Source organism: Mustela erminea, chromosome 7, assembly GCF_009829155.1.
Source record: "Mustela erminea isolate mMusErm1 chromosome 7, mMusErm1.Pri, whole genome shotgun sequence".
Taxonomy (NCBI): Eukaryota; Metazoa; Chordata; class Mammalia; order Carnivora; family Mustelidae; genus Mustela; species Mustela erminea.
In genome coordinates, this window is record NC_045620.1 from 137,864,457 (window position 1) to 137,887,910 (window position 23,454).

The 23,454-nt window shown below is 46.5% G+C and overlaps 1 protein-coding gene across 1 annotated transcript in view; it reads right to left on the reverse strand.

Annotated features, from left to right (window-relative positions):
• Positions 1 to 18,734: 18,734 nt before the first annotated feature.
• Positions 18,735 to 23,454, reverse strand: part of LOC116596422 — a 76,134-nt gene continuing 71,414 nt past the window's right edge. The window contains exon 3 of the mRNA XM_032353719.1: positions 18,735 to 19,212. Coding sequence (XP_032209610.1) covers positions 18,854 to 19,212 — 359 coding nt within the window. The 3' untranslated portion in view covers positions 18,735 to 18,853. The remainder of the gene's footprint in view (positions 19,213 to 23,454) is intronic.

A 23,454-nucleotide genomic window follows, 5' to 3' on the forward strand; every position in this document is an offset into this window, starting at 1 on the left:
AGGCTGCAGCGGGGACGTGAAGACACACGTTCTATTTTTGCTGGCAAAGAATATAGAATCCTGTAACTTGGACGGTCGTGCAGAGACACAGGTGCGTGGGTGGAAACTTGTCAATGGAAAGAAGCAGGTGTTTCACATTTGCAAATAAAACAAGGCTCTGAGAAAAATACACACTTTGAGGGGAACTTTATAACAAAATCGGCTCATGAACATTTTGGTCTGTGTGTGGTTTAGAGAATAGCTCTCTCTTGATAAGATAACACGTCTCTGCCTGCACTTTATCCATGACCTGTCCAAGGCGTGGATTGGCGTCACTGCAAAGAAAGTACAGTTTTTTGTGCTTGGAAAGTTTAATTCAGGGTTGCAGTGTTCTCGAATCAGCTCTGGGCACATTCAAGGAATTATGAGATTCGACATTGAATTTAAAGTCCCTTGTTCACCACAAACCATCCTTATTCTTTTAGAAGGACCAGGATGGGGGCTGCAAATCTACTTCACAACGCATTTCTTTGTCCTTCGCCATATGGTTTCTGTAGAATATGGGTTGGTTTTACCAAGACGGCAAGGCTCAGAGTATGAAGGGCAACCTTGCCACCAGGGACACAGGCCTCTAAGCTCCTGTGGCCTTCCAGGCAGCCCTGAATCACACAGAAACCAGGTGAATGCAGGAACCCACATCACACAAACGTGAGGACTCGTGGTCGTCCAGACCTGGGTTGTGTCATGTCAAGCGAGGTCCTCTCCCCCAGGCAGTGACAGCGAGCGCACGGCCACCAGACTTGATCCTGTCCGGAGGAGATGAGGTTCTCGGAGCTTCTGACAACAGCTGGAAGAGTCCACCGATGACCTTGAGAAAACAGAAATTGTTGCTCTTTGGTACATAGTTGTCGGGGAATGATCTACGGCGGGGCTTCCCGGCGGCCCTCCGTAACAGAACCAGTGCATCTAAATTTGTTCAAATTATCTGCAAGGAGAGGTTTCATGCTTGGGTGATGTTTGGGTGAGAGTGAGCTGGAGGTTCCTGCCATCGAAGGGCTGCCGTTCGCATCCGAGCGCACGATGCAAGTGGGCCGCTTCCACGATCCCTCCTGGGGGCATTTGGGGAACAGTTTTGCACAAGGAAGGCAAGTCGTGGGCATTCAGGGAAAGCAGTAGATGAATGAATGCTTCAGGGAAAGATATTTACTGGTTAAAGCAAACAAGCCATCTTTGTTTCTGCAAAATCCCATTTTTGATGTCAGGGAATTCTCAAGGCTGTCCACTGATTTTCACAAACCATCACTTGCCACTTTTTTTTCCCCCCTAAATGCTTCCTCTGAAGCCAAACAAAGACAGTTTAAAGGCCTATGGGAATAAGGTCTGGGCTGAGCAATCAGAGGCAACCACACCCCCTCCACCCAGACTTCGACTTTGAAGGCGACTTGCACAGAATCAGTAGAGGCGTAGCTTGCGCCGATTCTGACAGTGACTGGCGTTCTCCAGGGGCAGAGTAGGTAGAATCATGTGGGAGAAGGGAGCGAGGGTGTGCATCCTTCGGGGAAAGGCCGTTGCTTGGAGGCTGGGCACACCGGGAAGTAAAGCGGAGAACAGGCTTTATCTTTGAGGTCCCCGTTCAGCACCAAGTTCAGACCAAGGCCATCCCAGCGTCTGTTTTCTGACTGAAGCTTTCCAGGACTGCAACCCTGGCCACTGGTTTGAGTATTGAGTGTGGCTGTTTTCAACAAAGTCTTCGTGACTTGCAGAATGAAAACTATTGACTCCCTGGCACTTCATAGAAAACGTTTTGCCAGCCCCTGCTTCCAAGCAATGGACAATGGCTACAATGCATCTTTGCATTATGACATGGGACTAACAACAGAGGCCAGAAAGCAAGGAGTGGGAGCCACAGATCATTTTAAATTCTCCCAGCTCTATACATTTGGGCTCTCCACTTGTTTTAGGAAATTGCATCATCAACAAAAATGCACTGAACCACGTGCCAGACTATAACTGAGTTAAGTTGTTTTGTGACCATTGTGATCGATTTTCTTTCATTATCTCTCATTTTTGATTCTCTAAAGAGTTTTCAAGCACAGAGCGAGAGCCAGCTAGCATGTGCAGATCGTGACGTGGCTGGGGAGCAACGAATTCCCTAAGTACCAAGTGGCACATCCTATGTTCCTCCCCAAATCACCAAGCCTTTGTTATTATTTAAACAGACAATTTCTATATCTTTACCCAAAAAAACTGAGCCCAGGAGCCTTTCTGGGTCTTAGTAGTAGGTCAAATACTAGTGAACTTTACAAAATTAGGGGTTGTTTTCCAGGACCCAAAGTAATATGGACTATGTTATACAGAGAACTAGGTTTGAATATTTAAATAAAAAGTTGGCTCACCCACTGAGGAGCTAAAAGCTCAGCTTTCTTTCTTTCTTTCTTTTTTTCTTTCAAGATTTTATTCATTCATTTATTTATTTGAGAGTGAGAGCATGAAAGAGCAAGAGAGAGCATGAGTTGGGAGAGGCAGATGGGGAAGGAGAGGCAGACTCACCACTGAGCGGGAAGCTGAACATGAGGCTCGATCCTGGGACCCTGAGATCATGACCTGAACCAAAAGCAGAGGATCAACCAACTGAGCCACCCAGGTGCCCCTAAAAGCCCAGCTTTCAATACAGGTTTCCTTAATAGAAAAGATGTAAAATAGTCCAATTAGATTGTGTATTGTTGTGCATTATTAGTAAAGGTGAAAGGGATTTGTTTTCCCTTTGAATATGGGGAGAACTTTTCCTTTCTTGTGTGATTAGGGTTTTCCTGGTGGTGAGAATCACAGTTCTGGGCAAAATAAACAGGGCTTGGTTGAGAAATATGTTACTCATATCTTGTGGCATCTCAAGAAGAGTTTATTTGATATGAATTTGTTCTAAAATGTAGTCAGTTAACAAAAGGGATTACCGGGGTGCCTGGGTGGCTCAGTGGGTAAAGCCGCTGCCTTCGGTTCAGGTCATGATCCCAGCATCCTGGGATCGAGCCCCACATCGGGCTTTCTGCTCAGCGGGGAGCCTGCTTCCCCCCTCTCTCTCTGCCTGCCTCTCTGCCTACTTGTGATTTTTCTCTGTCAAATAAATAAATAAAATCTTTAAAAAATTAAAAATTAAAAAAATTAAAAAATTTACATCTTAAAAAAAATTTACATCTTAAAAAACAAAAGGGATTACCTGTGAGTTCATAAGGCTCTGAAGAAGAGGATTTCCATAAGATTCTCTTGAATTTACAAAATAATGCATTGATGAATACTCACTGGTCCCCATTTCTGCTGCTTGTCTCAGGTATCAAAGCTCATCCATCAATTGCTCATGATTTCCTCCTCAAAAATAAACCTCTTTTAATTTTTTTTAACTTCTTACTAGTATAGCAAGTGTTTCCAGCATTTTAGAGAATTCTCATAAAACATTTGGCTAAGAAAAGCAGGAGAAAGGGAAAGACTTTTGAAGGAAGTCAACACGTTGGTATCCCAATGGGAAGACTCAATGGCTGGCATGATCTTGGGACATTGGACCTTATTTATCTCTTTGAACTGTATTTTACCGACATATAAAATAGGTCATATCTGAGAATTGAAAGAAAGGACGCAAAAGTAGTTGGATTCTTTCAGGCTTTCACTAGCCGCTGGTTGCAGATCACGTCAGAATTACAGTCTCCGGCCGTTCCCTCAAGTCATCGAAGCAGGTGCTCCCGTTGAGTCAGGCTCCCGATTTGCTAACATGGTGAGCTGGAGGAAAGCTCTTTACACAAGTTTCCATCGTATTGTGTATAGTTGGGGTGACAGCCACCCAGCCTCACCGAGCTGTGGAGCCTGAGTGAGACTGTTTGAGGACCATGGCTCTCAGAAGCTGGTCGCTCTGACTGTGACTCAGCATTGCTCCTCTACTCGCCAATGGAGGCTTGGTTGGGAGGTGGTGTCTGATGAGTTCCCTCTCTCTTTCTTATCAGTCACCATCGAGAAAGCTGCTTTTCATTTCTCTGTATGCTCCTGTTTTCAGACATCACACTTACTTTATTACAAACAACTGTTTTAGGCTCCTTTGACCAATTTACCTAATACTCTCAAATGTGATAGAGCCCAGTGCTAAGTTAACGCCCATTTCTCCCCTGGGAAGCAACGTGGGTGGCTAGAGTGAAACATCATAGACTGAACACCCAGAGAAACAAAAAACTATTTTTTTCACATTCAGAAGACCGGAAGTCCAAGGTGGGGGTGCCGGTAGGGCTGGTTTCTGGTGAGATCTCTCTTGTTCAGTCACAGATGTTCACCTTCTCACTGCGTCCTCACATTATGACCTCTTGTGTGTGTGTGTGTGTGTGTGTGTTTATAGAGTCAGAGAGACACAGAGGAAGCTCTGGAGTCTCTTCTTATAAGGAAACCAGTCCCGTAAGATTAGGCACCTAGGATAACCCGTTATCCCCGTCAAGGCCCTTTCTCCAAATACAGTCATTGGGAGTTAGGGCTTCACCCTATGAATTCTGGGGACACACTTCAGTCCCTGATAAGGCTTTTGGGTTTCTGGTGATCCCACCCTAAGAATCTGCCTCAGTCTGGCTTGAATCTCTCCCACACTGTGACTCCAGCCACGTGGAGGGATGAGCGCCCAAGCTGCTCTGTGACTGTCAGGCTCTTTGACAACTGCTTTCTCTTATGCTCAAGAAGGTCTAAGCAGTGCTTTAAGAAATGGAATCTGGGGGCACCTGGGTGGCTCAGTGGGTTAAGCCTCTGCCTTGGGCTCAGGTCATGATCTCAGGGTCCTAGGATCGAGCCCCGCATCGGGCTCTCTGCTCAGCGGGGAGCCTGCTTTCCCCTCTCTCTCTGCCTACCTCTCTGCCTACTTGTGATCTCCCTCTGTCAAATAAATAAATAAAATCTTAAAAGAAAAGAAAAGAAAGAAATGCAGTCTGTTCCCGGGATGTTTCCTGTAAGAGGAGGCGACTGTTTATAGATGACCCTGGAGTCATACCCTTTGTTGCATGCTGCGCTCCGTTGCCCAAGGGGCCCCACAGCTTCCAGCATCACTCAGTTCTCCAACAATGTAATGGCCAGGTGCCTCATTGCCATTCAGCTTCCTTAGGATGCATTTTTCCCCATTGCTGTCTGGGAAGAAACTGCAAAGTAGATGCAGAAGTTCTGTTAGGAAAGCAGGATAAGGAGCATGGGAAAGCACCAAGCTTTGGCACGAACAGTGTGCTCCCACGCCCTCAGGTGGGACTCCACAGCCTGCAAGCCTGCCCCAAGAACACTGGGGTATTGCTCTCAGAGACGGCCATTCTGGGATGAATGGCTTTTTTGTTGTTCAGAGGAAGTGCCTGACCATCAGCTGGGACAACATGAGAGGCACAAAGTCTTTAGCTTCCACAAAGAGGGGAAAACCAGATGCTAGGAAGTCATGTGGAAGATCGTGCAGATCAGGTCTATAACAAAAATGTAATTCCTGCCCTGCTCCGGATGCAGAGAAAGCTTCTTTTCTGGACTAACGCCAGCGTGTGCCATCAGAAGACAGAGCAGAAGCTCATCCGGAAAACCCCAACGCCCCTGTGGTGGACCCTGGCTATGTGCGCACCGGGAGGAGAACCAGGGCTCTGAGAGCTTGTCCTACTAGGAACGTCAGACGGGATGAGGGGACAAGGCACAGGAAGAGTGGCCATGGCTTCTTTAAGCAGTAGCGATGTCTACACCTAGAAAGCCACTGCTTCTGACCCCCCAATTCCTCCTGCACCCACTGCCTATCGCCCTTATTCTATTTTCTGGGCCAGGACAAGGGTTTCACATCAGTCAGAAAAACACCAGAATGGTTGCTGACGAAAGACTCTAAGAAGATATCTCATCGGAGTGCTGCATTTCAGTATTCCATCGAAATATCCGGGTCCTACCCCCATGGGCCGACACCGGCAGTAAGCTTCCCAAGCAGTAATTTCAGCACATGAAAATTAGCCATTCTGACTCTTATTCAGAACAAAGTTTCAAAAACAAAGAATTTTCATTCATTTTCATGAAAATGGACTAGGGCCGTGCAGCATCACTGGGTCTGTGCTAGAGAGCCAAGACCTGTGTCACCCAATACAGTCCCTAAGCTTAACCTCCCACACTCGGGCAAAAAAGAGATCTGGCCATCAAAATTCTTCATTCTATAAATAGCTTCCTTTCAGAAGAACATACTTCATACTTTTTGGTTGCCCAGACACCTCCTGGGACTCACATTTTCAAAACCACTAATCTCTTTGGTTTCAGAATAATTTTGGAGAAGCCTTACAAGGCAGCCTTGCTTTTCAGAGACACCCATGCCTGATTCTGGGCTATGCTCCTTTAAGGCAAGAAGACAGTTCATGTTTTTGAGAACATTCTTCCTTTTTCTTCTTTGTCTCAGCCATCACTGTCCCAACAACTTGGAACCGTTGGCCTTCCTCAGGATGGGAAGGAGAGCACAGCCCCTTTATTCGGGGTCAGCTGGCACACATCTTTCTCTGCTCACATTATAAAGAAGAGAGAATAAACTAATTAAATCCCATATTTTTTTTCAGATAACTCAACTGAGTGAACGGACAATGATGTTATCTGCAGGCCTGTGGTCATGTTTGATCAAGTTCTTTACAGAGCTATATAATCTCCCATAAAACCTGCCCAAATGGTAGAGTTCAGAGAAGTCTTTGAACAGAGCTAGTCTTCTGTTGCTTCCAGAATCCATGTGGGTAGAGGTGGTGGGGAGGGGAGCACCGTTTGAGAGGCTCATATCATTCCCATCAAGTGATTCTTAAATTGATTGTTTTAAGAAAATACAAAATAAAAAAATCTTTCCTCATCTTTGACTTACTATTTTGCTATAAAACCCCACTCACGGCATAACATGATGTATATTGCCATTTATTTCTAGAGTGAAAAGAGGCACTTCAAGAGCGTACCTTTTTAAAGTTTAAATATATCCAAGGCGTCTATCTCCCAGGCCCTTTGCCAAGTGTCCTACAGGCGTCAGCTTGCTCCATGCCTGTGACAACCCAGGCTATTCACTCCACTTTGGAGATGAGGAAATTGGGGCTTCAGGCAGTGACTAGCATGTCAGGATCACACAGGAGAGAAAATGGCTCTGAACTTACAAAGAACAGAGGCCATTAGGTCTTTCCATCTGTCTGCATTAGTTAGGGCTCCAATGGTACGCATGCCTCAAAGAGGAGAATTCAGAGACTCATAGCCACAAAAGGGCTCATCGCAAAGGTGTGGGTGATGTGTAGGGGTCTGGGGGCTGCCTTATGTTGAGCTGTTACCTCCCCACCCCTGAGCAGTGGGAGGAGGGGGCAGAGCAGGTGCCAGAGCCGGTGAGGAGACAAGGTGTATATAGAACACGATGCTGCGGGAGGTTCTCCAAACTTCATGTGAGGGAAGAGCAGCCCGAGGGGGCCTTGCAGGGGTGGAGCCAAGACCTCCCTCTCCGCCTCCACTCCCAGCTGGGGAAACCCACCAACCCACCCAATCCTCCCCCGGAGACCAGAGGGCACAGAGTCCCTCCTGATGCACCCCCAGGACCAACTCCCCGCCTCCGCAGGCAGCAGGGTCTCAGCTCTTCGCAGCGTCCTCACTTCCCGCCTGCAACCTGCTTCTCCCCATACGGTTCAGGCAAGCTTGCTGCCTGCCTCCTGCCTGGCGTCTCCTTCTCTCTCCCGGACTCACGTAGAGGGACACAGATGACCCACAGTGATGACAAAGAAGGCACCTTTGTTTTCAGGGACCAACATCTGGATGAAAACCTGTACCAGCAACCCGGCAGGCGGAGGAAGGTGAGGTGCGGCCGGGAGCGTCTCCTTCCTCAAGGAGCTGGCCCTGGAGGCCAGCCTGTCCCCCTAGTTTGGGGACCAGCCCTGGGATGACATCCTGGGACATTCATTCATGTTTTAACCATCAGTTGTGACTACGGTTCATTACCACTGCTGTCGATGCACCTGCAGGAGGTTGTCCACACTCATGAATCACTGCCCTGTGCATTACTTCACCTGTCCACCCATTCATTCATTCATTCATTCATGCATTCATTCATAAACATATAGCAAGCACATCCGACGAACATGTGTCCGTTTACTCTGGCGCTGGAAGAACAAACAAAAGGGAGATGTGACATGCCCTCAAAGAATTGTCAGGCTACTAAGGGAGTAAAACATGCCCACAAATAATTATAATCCACTTTGAAAGTGGCAAAACCCAGGGCAGGTAAAATGCATTCATTCTTGAAGAAAAGGGAGATTACTGTTATCTTTGAATCAGATGCTCAAGGTTCAAGTTCACCCCTAGTGGAAAATTTCCTAGAACCATCTTTCTAGAAACCTGGAATCATGTGGTCCCAGACTTGGGTTCTGGACTGTGAACGCCTTCAGAAACGGACCCTCTGACACATGTTCTCCAGCGTCCAGGGATATCTGCCCCAACCTCTCCATGTGGTCAGCTCCTCACTGGTGTCCCTCTCCCTGCTGAGTGCTTGCAAGGTCGGCGGTGGGTCCAGCCACGGTGTGCTCAGACACAGCTGGTCCCAGCTACCCCTGCAGGGTCTGAAATGTAAGTCAGTGAAGCGACATCCCCGGGTGACACAGCAAGCCCAGGTCAAGGCCAGGTCACCTGGGCTCCGTCTTCATCATCCTATGCTGGCATAAAACTGGGTAAGAGGAAGCTAGATAAGATAAAGTGAATCTCCCCTTTTACTAAGTTAAGGTCAGTTCATAATGAGAACGAATGTCACAGGCTTGCAGACAGAGTATCTTGTCTTCTCTGAAAGCCTCCATGGAAGCATCACTGTGTTTGAGAACTGTCTCTCTCCATGTCTGTGCTCCTTACTCTTCTAGGAGCCCCCAGGGAACAGTCTGTACCTTATTGGTCTCAGTGTCTTCTGTACCAGCAGTGCCTGGCTCATGCTTCCCAAGAGAATGCTACCTCCACCTTTTTGCAGCATTTATAACTCTGTAGCCACCACACCCATTGCAAACACTGTGAAGTGCCTTTTATCGATGTTCTTTTGCACTGTTTCTCAGGTAATTCTTACCATGACGCTGTCAGAATAGGACATCGGTGCTCATCTTACAGAGAAGACAAGGGGGTTGTGGTCTACTGAACAATGGTAGCCATTGCTCCTCCACCTGACTCTGTGCCTGGGACAGCTTGAAGCATTTTGGATGCCCTGCCCCATTTCATTATCAGGACGAATCTATGAGACAGTGAAATTATGATCCCCAGATTTTATATGATGAACTAAAGCACAGAGATATCAAGCAAAGTGCCCAAGGTCACAGAGCGGTGAAAGGGGTGAGCTGGGATTTGGGAACAACTGGTTTCCCTTTAGTGTTCAATGCCTATTGACTTCACCGTACATCCTTCCTTCACCACAGGCCAAGGGTGTAGAGCTGGCTAACCCCAACATACCCTCCTTTGGTTAACAACTAGCTTTATGATGTTGAGAATGTCTCTGTCTCTTAAACCTCGGTTTCAGCATCTTTAAGAAGTTATACTAACACCCACGTCACTCATAAAGGTCTACCTTTCTAGATCACCTGCCAGGCTTGCCCTATGCATCCTGCAGAGAAAACGGAGATCTATCCATCAGTCTCTCACTTTCACAATGCCAGTATCTCTGATTGAATTCTTGTATCCTCAGCCTTGTTTACTATACACAGGAAGTATGCCCACCATCTGTCCAGGACTGGACCCAAGAAAAATACTTCTTTAAATTTTGAAAGTCAGAAGAATGTTGGAAAAGAACTCACAATTTGAAATCTAGACATCTAAATGTTACCACTTCATATCTGTGTGGCCTTGAGTAGTTCATGTCAATGCTGTGCATTTAGTGTGCATCATCTGGAAAAGAATAATCATAACACAAGTACAACAGTAACGGTTATAAATGGATTAATAGGAAGAAAAGTGAGAGCCTGGTAAACAGGTTTTAAGAGTAATAATGACCAGTTAGATGTATGGTCATCATTTCTATAGATTCATCTGTTCCACATTTTTGGAACTCGGACAGAAACACCAATGGTTGGACTGAGGGATTAACCTAGAGAGTAGAATGACAGTCTCGGGTCCAAGGGTTCAGTCCTTGGTCCATGGATACATACTACACTCCCCACCTGCTCTGCCCAGAGATAATCCTTCCTAGCAAGTGATGTAGGAGAAAGCTCGTGTATTCTGGAATGAAACACTATTCTGTGACCTTGGGCAACATTTTGAACATTTTAATATATCTGTGGGTATCTGTACTTACCAAATGGGGATTATAATAATTCTCAGGGCTGCTATGGGGATAAAGAGTGAAGTTAAATATACAGCACTTAGCTCAATGCTAGAGCTAAACACACACACACACACACACACACACACACATATATGTATAAATGTTTTCTTCTTCCTTTGGATATTCCTTTGGATAGAACTCTGCCTTTTTTTTTTTTTTTTTTTTTTTTTTTGGCTAGAACTCTTTTTACGCAATGGAGGGAATTCATGGGAAATTTTAAAGCTCATAGTTACTGATTGTTACTACTGACAAATAAAATTGCTTGTACTTCTCTCTTCTCCTTTCCCAATGCTTTGACCATTTTCTTGATTTCAGACTCTATTTGCAAGATGGGAAGTGTCCAGGAGAAATATCTCCGGCAGAATGTTTCCATTCTTACAAAATAAAGACTACCTATTTGATGAGAGGAGAGAGTGTTTGTACTAGTTTCTTGGTAGAAGCCAAATTCTCTCTCCTTTTTCCAAACCACCAATGTGGCTGCGAATCTCTTTTCATACCTTGCACAAGAGCCACCCACATGCATGAACTAACGGAAGCAAAATAGGTTTGGGCAGATGAACGATCCGGCTCTGACTTCAGGTCAACAACTTTTATTCCTGACGCCATGGAACCATCGTTGTGACTTTATGGGCCTCAGCCCAAACACCTACAAAATGGGGATCAAGTGAGGCAAAATGTGTAAAAGTTCTTAACACAATATTTGATAGGTAGTAGAAAATTTATAAATTTCCATTTCCTATCATTTTTTTTGCACAAGAGCGTAATCTGAATTTTACGTAGCTGTGGAGAGCCCATAATGACAAGCAATAGGTCCTATATAAAACATGCTCTTCATAAATGTTTACAGAATTAAACCAAATCATAAACGAAAAATAGACAATGCAAATACACTAGGAATACAATATTCTTTGTTATAAAAAGAAGCTCGGCACATAATTTTGTGTATTTTGAGTGCAGGCATTGTCATTTTAGCTGAAAACCCACAGTGTTCAAACCTTTTTTGGTTGGTTAATTTCTTTCTAACAGATGATCTTGAGAGAGACAATGGCTCCATGGAAAGAGTAAACTATGTGGAGTCCTTGAATGTAAATGCATCTCTTAGGCTACATGAACTTGGGGAATTTATAATATTTTTTTGGCTCAAAGGTGCCATTAATTAATATATGTATATGTGGCACTAAAATGAAACAAAATACTGCCATTATACTAAGGCATGATTGCTGATGCATTAAATGCACGATGAATCCTTATTTCAGAGGTGTTACAGGGAAATGTGATTCCAAGATGTATTTTATTTAATTTCCATGATCCTCAGTTTTTCCATTAGAATAATAAAGCTGATGATAACTAAGAGGATATTGAAAGAATCACATGAAAAAATAGTATAAACATCCTTTTCAAACTCTAAAATACTGCAAATATCATTTATAGACAAAGACTTCTTTTAATGAAAAACCGAGCTTTGAGATATGCAATCTCTCTTGCCCTCCTGGTCTATTTTTGTACTAAATGTTTCTTGATGTTGTTTCTTCCCTAGAAATGCCTTTGTTGGCTGTTTATGGAATGCCATAACCAGAAAGCTACATATTTTGTATTTATTTCAAAGTATAATCATAGAAAGTCCCTGAATTTGTGCTATTTGGCTTAGATATGGACCTCTCAAAGGAGATGTTTTTAAATTTTAATTGTTTTTAGTAATTATCCAAATATAAAACTTGTAGTTTAATAATTCCTCAAGAAAAATTCAATATCCCATTAAGATTATTCACTTAAAAGAATTAATATCGAATTAACCAAATCCAGAAAACACAAATAAGAAAGCCAGTGTCACAAAAAGGAAGGGAGAGAGAGTGAGAGAGAGGAAGAAGAAAGGAGAAAGCCAGCCAGCCAGACCCGGGAAAGCGCGGGATTACTGAGGCAGTGAGCTACATGTTGGAATTTGCCAAGTACGTCCAAGATACCAGCTATGAGCTCTTTAATGGCACCCTCGGTATATTCGTTTGACTTCAAATTTTGGGAACGGTGAGAAAGAGAGAAAAGAGAGAGAGAAGCTTTCTGGGATCCCGGCTACACTCAGTGTCAAATGACTCATCTAAGGAGTCCATGTCCTTTAAATGAAAAAAGTTAAATGTTGCATATTCATTGTCTCCTGGGCTTTTGCCAATACCTCTTGATGTGACAAGCATCAGCGCCAAGAAATACTATGATGAATGCTTTGTGAGTCCCTCCTGTGTTTCTGATTCTGTACCTCCTCTCCCGCTGCCTCTGAAAGAGATGGTAACCATCCGCCCAGTCTGATTCATTTGGGGTAAGACTTGATGAGCTAAGGAAGCTCCAATGTTTTGCAAGTTACAAAGAGCATGGAAAACTGTAGAATGCCACAATGAAGGCAATAACAAAGTCACAATATTTGACAGGAATAATTTTTAAAACTTAAGAAGGAGCAAGGCCCCTCCCTGTGCATGCTCTAACTTTCGCCCTGGGGATAAATCCAGGACTACGCATGGTCTCCATTAAGGCTCTATTCCTGTCTCTGAGCATGTGACTAGAGCCCGTCCCTCACCTTGGATATCTTCCTGGCCCAGCTCTCCCCGCTGGGACCCTCCCCGTTTCCTATTTTGACTTTGCTCCCTCCTCTGTGCGTCCGTCTCTCTCTCAGCTTCCCGCTCCACACCTTCTGTGCACACTCCCAATCGCTCTCACTCTAGTTCCTCGGGGATGTAGAGATGTCTGTCTCCCTCGTAGATTTGAATTTCTATGTTTTATTCCTATTTATAACCCCAGAGCTTATGCATAGAATTACTCAATATTTATTGGTTACACTTGAGTTTGAATAATGGAAAAAAAAAAACACTTTTGTAACAGGGATGGCGAATGAGACGTGATTTAATGCTGTAAAACAACGGTTGTCGCATGAAACAATGCGTGACACCAAACAGTTGTTGCACTCCTATGCCCCAAAACGGCCCCATGAAAGCCAACTCCACCTTTTCACTCTCACTAAAGAAAAACATAGATGGATCCAAATAAATGGCAAGTATATGATAAGAAGGGAAATCATTAAATTTGCAAAACTAATATTTAGTTTTAGTAATAACGAACTTAAGACACACCTCAACTTTCTGCACACTTGGTTTGGCAGTTCTGTGCTTAAGAACCACGTCACAGGACAGTGTGCCCTGAATTTCCCCCAGCGATTGTCTTAAATCTCACCCACGCCCTTCCAGTCACCAGACACTTTGCAGGCTCCAGAAATTTACTTTACCTTCTCTTTTGTCCGTTCCTAACTTCGCCTGCTCTGTCATCCTTTTATCCACGTGGACACCACGGACGTTTGCATCAGATGCTTCTTGGTTGTCTGGGAGGTCCTGTGCACTACAGGGTGTTCAGCAGCGTCCCCATCGCCAGGGACAGTCCCTAAGTCATGACAGCCAAAAATGCCTCCACACATTGCCAAACCCCCCACTTGGACAGGAGAGGTCTCCCCAGTTTCCAAGGACAAATACAGAGACTCCTCTGGCTGCGCTCCCTTGCAGCAGATGACGGAGACTATGAGCTAGCAGAGACGAAAGGAGACACGGCTCTAGGGGCAAATACAGAAGCCCGGAGTGATTAAGCACAAGAGTGAAGAGGAAAATTTCTAGGATATAAATGTGAGCATAGCAGAGCATATCACTTTTTTGTTTTGTTTTGTTTTTAGGGAAGGATCAGAGGGAAGAGGGAACGAGCAACACTGAGCCTGATGTGGGGCTCGATCTCATGACCCTGAGATCATGACCTGAGCCAAAATGAAGAGTCAGACACTCAACCGAATGAGCTACTCAGGTGCCCCAACCATGACACTCTTGTGTTTCCAACCCTCCAGTAGCTCGAGTCACTGGAGAGAGAACACAGTGGAGCGTGTAGCCAGGGCTCATGATGCACTCTCTCGCGGTCGTGTCCTCCAGCTCCCCTGCCTCCCCAAGCTCTCACAGGCATTTGGTACATGGGGTTCCCTGGTGCCCACGTCCCCGGCAGACAACTCTGTCTCTAAATGCCATATGTGAAGTTGCTTTGCATGTGTGTCTGCTCCCTGCCACTGTAATGTAAGTTCCACAAGGGCAAACAGTTGGAGGACCAAACTCCTTAACTCACCATTTTGTCCCCAGCACCTTTTTCAATAAAGATGGTGGGAAAATGACCAAAACTTTTATATTTTGGTGAACAGACTGGCTAGTCTGGAAGTCCCTTCTCCCCCTCATTTTATTCTTTCTCTGAAATTCAGTCTAACCGCACCCTCCCTCCGAAACACCTCCAGAGACTTAGATCATCTTCTTTGATTTCAATGTGCCCCGTCTGCCTCCCTAGCAGCCTAAGGCATCGATTCTTTCACATGCCAATCAGAAGCCCTCCCTTTACACTCTCCATGTCTGAGAGTAAGGACCCAAGTCACCTCCCTGGTAATCTCAATATTCAGGGAGAGCGCTTGGCTCATAGAAAATGTTCTATTATTTTTTTTAAAGAACATCTCTATAATTTACTTTAGTTTTGTTTTGTTTTAGTGCAACATACCCCATGTCTCATCCTTTTGTGTGCTTTCCACAGAAAACACATCTAACACAACATCTGGCAAAGAATGTACTACTGTTAGTGAACATACTGTATTTGTTGCTTCTTTATCTTTATTTGAAGCTTTGAGAGAATGTTCCACATGAAGCCTCAGTTGAGTGTTCTCAGGAATAGAGAAGATTGCCCCTGGTTTCAGAGCACTGGGCCACGACAGTGAACGTGGTCAGTGTTCCACCCACACTCCCTTGAGCTCCTTTTACTGCTTAGTATTTGTCATTCCAAGCTTCAAGGTGCCTCTGTCACTGGAGGTCTACCTAGGATTATTTATGGAGGTTGACCCTCAACTCCTACGGTCTCTTAGACTTTGTTGTGCAGACAACAGGACAATCTTGGGAGGTCCTCCCCACCTGCTGCTCTTGCCCCAGAGAATAGGGAGTTGGAAGCTCAGCTACTCATGGAGGTCCAGACACTGTGAGCACAGCTTAGAGACCACAGCCTCTTAGACAGGAGCAAATCTTTGGGAGATTTCCTGCACTCACAGTCTTGCTTTGCTTCTTCCCTTTTCCTCTCCTGGCTCCCCCAATCTCATACCTGCTACTCCTTGGAACAATTCCTTAGTAAATCACTTGCACACAAACTCTTGTCTTAGGCTCTGCCTCCGGGGAGCGAATCTACAACAATCTCTTCCTCTCTGCTAATTACTTGTTCACAAGGAAAGGAAAGAGGACAAAACTGGGTACGTAGATTACGGGCTCACTGCGAAATGAAGACATGCATCTCTTTAAAAAGTGCTAAGATTTTCAAGACCAGCAACAGCAGACCATTCAGCTGAGACTCAAAAGTTGTATGCCCTGCTGTCAGCTCCACTGGACAATCTCCCTCACATATCCCCCATATCCACCTACCCTTCAACAGCTGCGAACAACTCACTGGTAACACAGATGAACAGACTTTGGATGGATACTTTCCCTTTCTCTTAAGAGTTTTTATTCAAAGTATTATCAGTATAAAAGTAGCTATAGGAATGGAAGACATATGGGACTAAACAAAATAAGTTCAGCAAAGTGATCTATGACATACAGGGAGTTTTGAGATTCAGTGCTCCTGGCAAAATTCTGAGTATACACTAGTCACTCAATAAATGCTCATTGACTGACTAAGATATTTAGAAATTTTTGATATCCTTTTTAATCGGTTTCCTTTGTAACCTGACACCGTGAGAAGCACATAGGTTTGGAATAGGTGAGTTAGAAAAGATGAAGGCGGTCTAGAATTCCCATAGTTTGGCTTTTGTGAACATTGCTGCCATAAAGATTGGGGTGTCCACTGGCAGATGAGTGGATAAAGAAGATATGGTCTATACATGCAGTTGAATACTATGCAGCCATCAAAAAATATAATCTTGCCATTTACAATGCCCTGGATGGAACTAGGGGGTATTCGCTAAGCGAACTAAGCCCATCAGAGAAACACAATTATATGCTCTCGCTGATATATGGAATTTGAGAACAAGGGAGAGGATCATGGCGGGAGGGAAGATGAAATGGGAAGAAACCAGAGAGGGACACAAACCGTAAGAGACTCTCCGGAAACAAACGGAGGGTTGCTAGAGTGGGGGGTGGAGTGGGGGAGGGCCGGGGTGGCCGCGTGAAGGACATCGGCGAGGTGTGTGCTGTGCGGAGTGCTGTGAACTGGTTAAGACTGATGATTCACAGACCTGTACCCTTGGGGCAGATAATGCATTACATGTTAATAAAAAAATATAAAAAGTAAATAAAATAAAGCCCCTCCCCACAAAAAAAAAGAAAGAAAGAAAGAAAAAAGATGAAGGACCTTAGTAATCACAATGATTTTGCAGAGGGGAAAACTGAGACTGGTGTATTTTAATGACTACCGTGTGCTTACACGCCGGATACGTGGTAACAGAGAAGGACGGTGCTCATTGTTTCTCAAGAACAATGAGGTGTGATTTACAATTGTTTGTGGGAACTGTATTAATATAAAGTTGAAATATCACCAGAGGGGCAGGGAAGCCGTGTCAAAAGACAAGCTTGCACGTACACGATTCATCCGTAGCATGCAACAAGTCGCCGCGAGACTCCGCAGCTTCAAACCACGTGCGTTTTGCCTGCAGAGGGGTCGGGGCATGGGGAGATGGAGAAACTGGGAATCTTGCGGGGAAGGGGGTGGGTGGAGACACGGCAAAGCTCAGAGGCTGTTGGTGAGAACCAGTCTCCAGCTTCAGACAAAAAGGCAGACCTTATCTGTGGGAAATTGGGAAGCCCGGTAAGCTGTGTGCATATGCAAGTGACAGGACCGGCGGTATTACTTCATATGCAAGTGACAGGACCGGCGGTATTACTTCATATGCAAGTGACAGGACCAGCGGTACTACTCCGGGAGCGCTGGACCAGCCGCGGGTGTGAGAACCTGAAGAGAAGGAAGGGCGAGGAAAGTAAGACACTGTTAAGTTTGGGCTCAGAGTCATGGAACCAGTCCTGAAGATGCAGCCGTGTCCGGACAGAGAGGACGAGGGCGGACAGCCGAGGGGCCAGTAGAGGCAGAACTGACAAGGCCTGTCCCCCTGGGGTGACGGAGGGATTGGCGGGGGCGGTGGCTGGGGGAGAAGGGGCTTTAAATGGCCCGACGACATTGCAGCCCAGGTCTGGGCAGGCCCTGCCTGTTCATCCTCTCCGCAGACTTCCCACAGGTTCCCAGAATTCCCCTACACAGAACCCACTAGGAGGCAGGGAAGCTGTTCCAGGAAGAGGAGCCAATGTAGGAAGCACGTGTTTGAACAAACCCCTCGGAGGCCAACAAGGACACCAGACTCTGGGGCCGGGAGGCTGAACACGGGTTAAGGGATTCAGGGGCCACGTCCAACCCGTTAATGATCCCCAACGAACCATGCTGCCGGGGCCCGTGAAGTTATACCAAAGGACGAGTCCAAGGCATAGTAGCTGTCTGTGGCTTTGTAACAAAATACCCCAAACTTAGCAGCTCAGCACAACGCACAGCGTCTGCGTTCGGAAATCAAGGAGCAGCTTAGCAGGACGCTGGTGGCTGCGGCAAAGGCTGCCGTCCTCAGAAGGCGCGGGCGTCAGCTCCTCAGCAGCTCGACACAGGGCTGGAGGCTGGAGCCACGAGTTCCCGGCATGGGGACTTCTCCTCGGGCAGCGGGCGTCCCTCACAGCAAGTGATGAGAGACAGAGGCAAAGAAGTGAGGGTGAGGGGGAGACAGAAAAGAGACAGACGGAAGAGAGGAGAGAGAAGGAAAACTAGAGACAGAAAGGGAGAACAGGGAAGGGGGGACAGAGGACACCCCTCTGTGAAGCTACTGTGGCTCCGGGACCTCGTCTCAGCGCCACACACCATCCTGTCCTTACTCCGTGTGTGCAGCGGCCGTGCAGCGCACCCTCCGGGCGCAGGAAATTATCTCCCGCCCATGAAGAGAACACGATCTAAGACCTTGTGGATCTGTGTTCAAAACTACCGCAGGGAGTGAACTGCGCTGCGGACAAGCGGGTCAGGAAGCGGGAGAAAACACCGGGCAGGTGAAGGCACCACTGAGCGCACAGCCCGAGTGCGGGAAGGAGCTCAGCACCCAGCCCAGCACCCAGAGCAGCACCCAGCGCAGCACCCAGCGCAGCACCCAGAGCGGCACCCAGCGCAGCACCCAGCCCAGCACCCAGAGCAGCACCCAGCGCAGCACCCAGCCCAGCACCCAGAGCGGCACCCAGCGCAGCACCCAGCCCAGCACCCAGAGCAGCACCCAGAGCGGCACCCAGCCCGGCGCCCTGCGCAGCACCCACAGGGTGCACGCGGGCTGGCGGCCACGGGAGAGAGGTGGGCAGCTCCATACTGGTCCCAGGCCCACAGGCCCACAGCACGTGCTCACCTGCCTCTGAGATAAGGCGATGTTTCAGTTGCTGGGATTTTCCTGCCTGTCTACCCCGGATTGTTCCAGAATCCAACTCCGCCATCAGATAGTAAGGAAATGGTTTAGGGGCTCCTCCCTCAAAACTTGAAATAGGCAGACGTCCTCGCGGACGGAGCAACCGTGTGGGTTGTGCGGCCGCAGACGGGCGAGGGCCAGGCCCCCTCCGCGGACCTGCACTCACCCACCCAACCCCCTTCCCCGGGGACCCTCCGCCAGACCTGCCCTCCCCGGGGCTGCCCTCCTGCGTCTGCGGCGCGCGGATCCCGGATCCTGCTGCCCCCGGCCGGCCACAAGGATGGACGCGCCAAGTGCGCGGTACAGTGACTGGTCAACGGCCACGTGCAATCTTCTGGCCCCCGGAAGAGTCCCACGGCTCCTGGAAACATCTCTGATCGGGACGCTGAGCCAAGACGGCGGGATCTTATTGTCGCCGTCCCTATGAGGCAGACAAACAAACAAAAAAAGGTTAATAGCAGTTACAGAGCTGAAACATCTGAGATCACCTGACCCCATTTTCAGAGCTTGGGAGAAAGAAAAGCCAGGACGATCTGCGGAGGAAGTCCTCCAGGGCCACATCTACCGGGTAGAGGCGGAGGATCCTGAATTGTGTGCTGCCTTCTGGGCTGTGCCTTGAGGGCTCTGAGTCCTGGTTGCCAAGGTCCTAGCAGCTTCTGGCCTACGGGCCCTCTCCCTGGACTGCTGTTTGCTGTTTTACCTCTCAGCAAGACAGGGAGGACTTTCTCCCCACTCAAACCTCCAGACATGCAGCATTATTGTTATTATTATTATTATTATTATTATATAATATATAAAAATATATAAATTATATATAAATTTATTTATTTATTTATTTTTGGCTTCCATATATTCAACCAACTCTTAGTTTGCAATATCGTCTGCCAAGAAACCCGAGACTGGAAAGAGGGCATTTGAGAAAGAACCCTTGTGATGTAATTAAATATGTTCTGCCTTGAGTCCATTGCTGGCACGGTTGGAAGGCACCTGCAAACTGTCCCCCACCCCCCGCCCCTCCTCAAACACCTCCAGGAAACTTCCCTACTTACCAGGCTTCTGATCAACCTATTACTCCCAGAGTTTTCTGAGGCTGAGTAGGTGTTACTGGAAATAGGGTCCACAGCTTTCTCGTCCAATACCGCCCCCCATGACCCCATGACGCACAGCACAGAGCCACTGTAGAGAGTGGTGGGGTGTGAATGGAGTTCTCACTTGCCCCGTCTCCATTCCACAAAAGGAAACTGAAAGAAAGAAAGAAAGAAAGAAGAAAAGATAGGTTGCACAGTGTTCATTTGGCCTCCCGTGTTCTGGCACAACGTTTTTCTTTTCTGAGGGAGGTTTCTTAGAGTGTAGAAAAACGTGTTTCAGCAAAGGCAGGCCAATTTTCAAAACCACTCATTTGGCAAATACACAAGCTCTCAAGCTGGAAAGCCCTGCTTCTGGTTCCTTGCAGTTTACCTAATCCACAAGCAGTGGTAATCATGTTGAAAAAAATCGTCAGCTCTGCCAATAGCCTTGGGCTTTGCTTGCCACGGTAACGTACACAAAGCGAGAGGGCCATAAGGGGTTGCTTATGCAATAGAAATGTGCTGCCGTCCACACGGAACGCCAGGGCCTGCTTGAAGAGCCACCGGGCACAGAATTTATAACAACCGCACTGCCCTTGCTATAAATGCTTTCATGGGATGCGCCGGTCGGTTCTTTGGCTGATAACCCGTTCTTTCAGGATGAAATGTCTGAATCGAGAGTCCCACTTCTGCAATATGCAGTATTCGATCAGACAATACTCGATAGATCCCATTTTTCTAACGCCATGATCAACTGACCTCATAAATCGGTCATTGCTGTATGGCTCAAGGTCCTCCAAACAATGAAGAACTTGGGAGAATGCTCACACTTGTAAAAATTGGCTGGCATTCCAAGTCTGCGGGAGTCTTTATAAATCTGCTTTCCGGCGTTATAAAATGATGCGTCTTCAGCATATTCTTCTCTTTCTTGATGTTGAATTGCATGTGCTTACCAGAGCAGAATCAATGAGGGATAAAAATGCTACAAGGATAACTTACTACAGCCATTCTCTTCTAAACCATCCGTTTGCAAGAGATTGACTAATTAAATCATGCCTTGGGTCTTCGTTTTAGCAAGAAAATGCAGTGAGTTAATCTGAGCTCATATGCTAACACTAGAAGTAGGGATTTTTGCATTGGACGCAGGATCTGAAGTCCCACAGCGTGTCATTCCTTATTTGTAGTCAGTGTCTGTGGACCCAGGCCTGCAGCTAGAGCCACACAAAAATGGGCTTCTGAGCATTCACACCACTCATAGAAACCCTGCACCGTCACTCAGCTTCTTGGCTTATTCATTAATTAATTCACCCACTGCTTATAAAGCATGTAACATGTGCCAGGCAACGCTGAACTCATCACCGCTTTTCTGGTTGTGGCTCCACTCAGGACTGTAGCTCTACCTCGTTCCTCACGTCTGGCCCTCAGTTTGCATTCCCCTCCTCTGTTACAATCTGGGTGCTCCCCTCAAGCCGGGTACCTTCCACTGGCCCACCGGCCTCCGGAGGAGGTAATGAGATGCTATAAAGTGATTGACGCTAATATGCAAGACTGAGCACTCCAGTGCGGACGCCTTCTTGACTTTCTATGAAGAGTGGCCGCGAGGCAGTGTGGACCCTCAGTAGGAAAACAACGGATTCAAACTAGTCCTAAGATTCCGAGGGAGAGGCGGGGGACCAGGGATGACCAGACAGTCTTTATACAGAACAAATTTGAAGGACTCACGCTTCCCCGAAGCTTACGGCAATGTGATAGTGACATAAGGATACACGTAGACATCAGCAGAACGAAATGAGAACCCAGTCATAAACTCGTGCGTATCATCGGTAAATTTTTGGCAAGGTGTCAGGCAAACTCAATGGGGGGAAATAATCTTTAACACAAATGATGCTAGAGAACTAAATACCCACACGCAAAAGATGAAAGCGGACCCCTATTTCACTTCATATAAAAACTAACTCAAAATTAACTACGCATTGAACCCTAAGAGCTAAAGCTATGGATGTCTTTGAAAGAAACAGGAGTAAAACTTCGTGACCCAGGTTTAGGTGGTAGTCTCCTAGATGAGACAATAAAGGCACACGTGACAAAATAAAATATAAATAATTTTGAGTTTAGCAAAACCTAAAACCTCTGTGTTTCAAAACATACCATCAGAAGGTGAAAAGACAATTAATAGAATGGAAGAATGTATTTGTAAATCGTTTATGTGGTAGAAGACTTGTATCCAGGATATATAAAGAATCCTTACAACTCAATAGTAAAAAGACATTCCAATATTTTTAGATGGGAAAAGAACTTGAATAGACATATTTTCAAGAATGACAAGCAAATGGCCAATAATCCCATGATGATAACCGCCAGTAACAAATGTTGGTGAGCCTGTGGAGAAATTGGAATTCTCATTCGTCGCCTGTGGGAAGCAAAATGGTACAGTCACTTGGGAAAACCCGTTGGCAGGTCCTCAAAATGTTAAGCATAGACATTCCATATCATGCAATATTCTACCCCCTAGATGCACACTCAAAGGGATTGAAGATGTGTGTCTACACAAAAACCTGGACAGAAATGTTCCAGCAACATTATCCTTAATAAGCAAAAATGAGGAACAACCCAAACGTCCATCAACAAGTGAATGTGTAAGTGAAATGTGATCTATCCATACAGTGGACATTTATTCAGCTGTAAAAAGGAATGGAGTAATTACACATGCTACAGCTCAGTGAAAGGAACCAGACGCAGATGGGCACATGTCCTATGATGTCATTTACTTCAAATGTCAAGAACAGCTGAATCTGTAAGACAGAAGGCAGGCGAGTGGTTGCCAGGAGGTCAGGGGTGGGGGGGATTGATTGCTAATGGGAGGACCTTTCTTTTGGGGGGTGATGAAAATGTTCTGAAATTAGATAATGGACAGCTCTGTGAATGTAATAAAAATTACTAAATCGTAAACTTTAAAAGAATGGATTTTATGGTGTGTAACTCCTATCTCAATGGAGTTGGTGTGGGGAGATCCCACTCACTCACTAGCTCTCCGCTCTGCGAGTCCAGATGTGACAGGACCGTGCTTTCCACCAGCAAACTGCACACGAGGCACAATCAAAGCCCCGGTGCTTGGGTTCTCTTCTGGGTCCCAGGGCCCCCTTCCCAGCTCACTCTTGTCCTTGGCAGAATCCAGTTCCTTGTTGAGGAGTGGGGTGGTGGGCGTTGTTTCTGGGTTTGCTGTTGGGAGCCTTCACATCCTTGTCACTTGGCCCCTTCCAACACGAAGCCAGCAATGGAGGATCTTCCTTGGGTAAAATCCCAGCTCATGCTTCAAATCTCTTCATGTAGGATGGCCGCCGTCTCTTTCAGTGCTCATCGAAGTAGACAGGTGCTGCCCAGAGCCATCTTCCTTTTCTGGAGCCGGCTGTGCTGCGTAACCCAACCTCACCACGGGAATGGTAGTCATCGTATTCACTGTTGGGGGATTACACTGGGCATGTGCACACGTGGGTTACAGTCTAGGTGGGCATCTGATAAGGCTGCTTACAATGGCCCCTGGCTTTAAATCTCCCTGGCTTTATGCTGACCAGCCCTGTTGTCCTCTGCAGGATTGT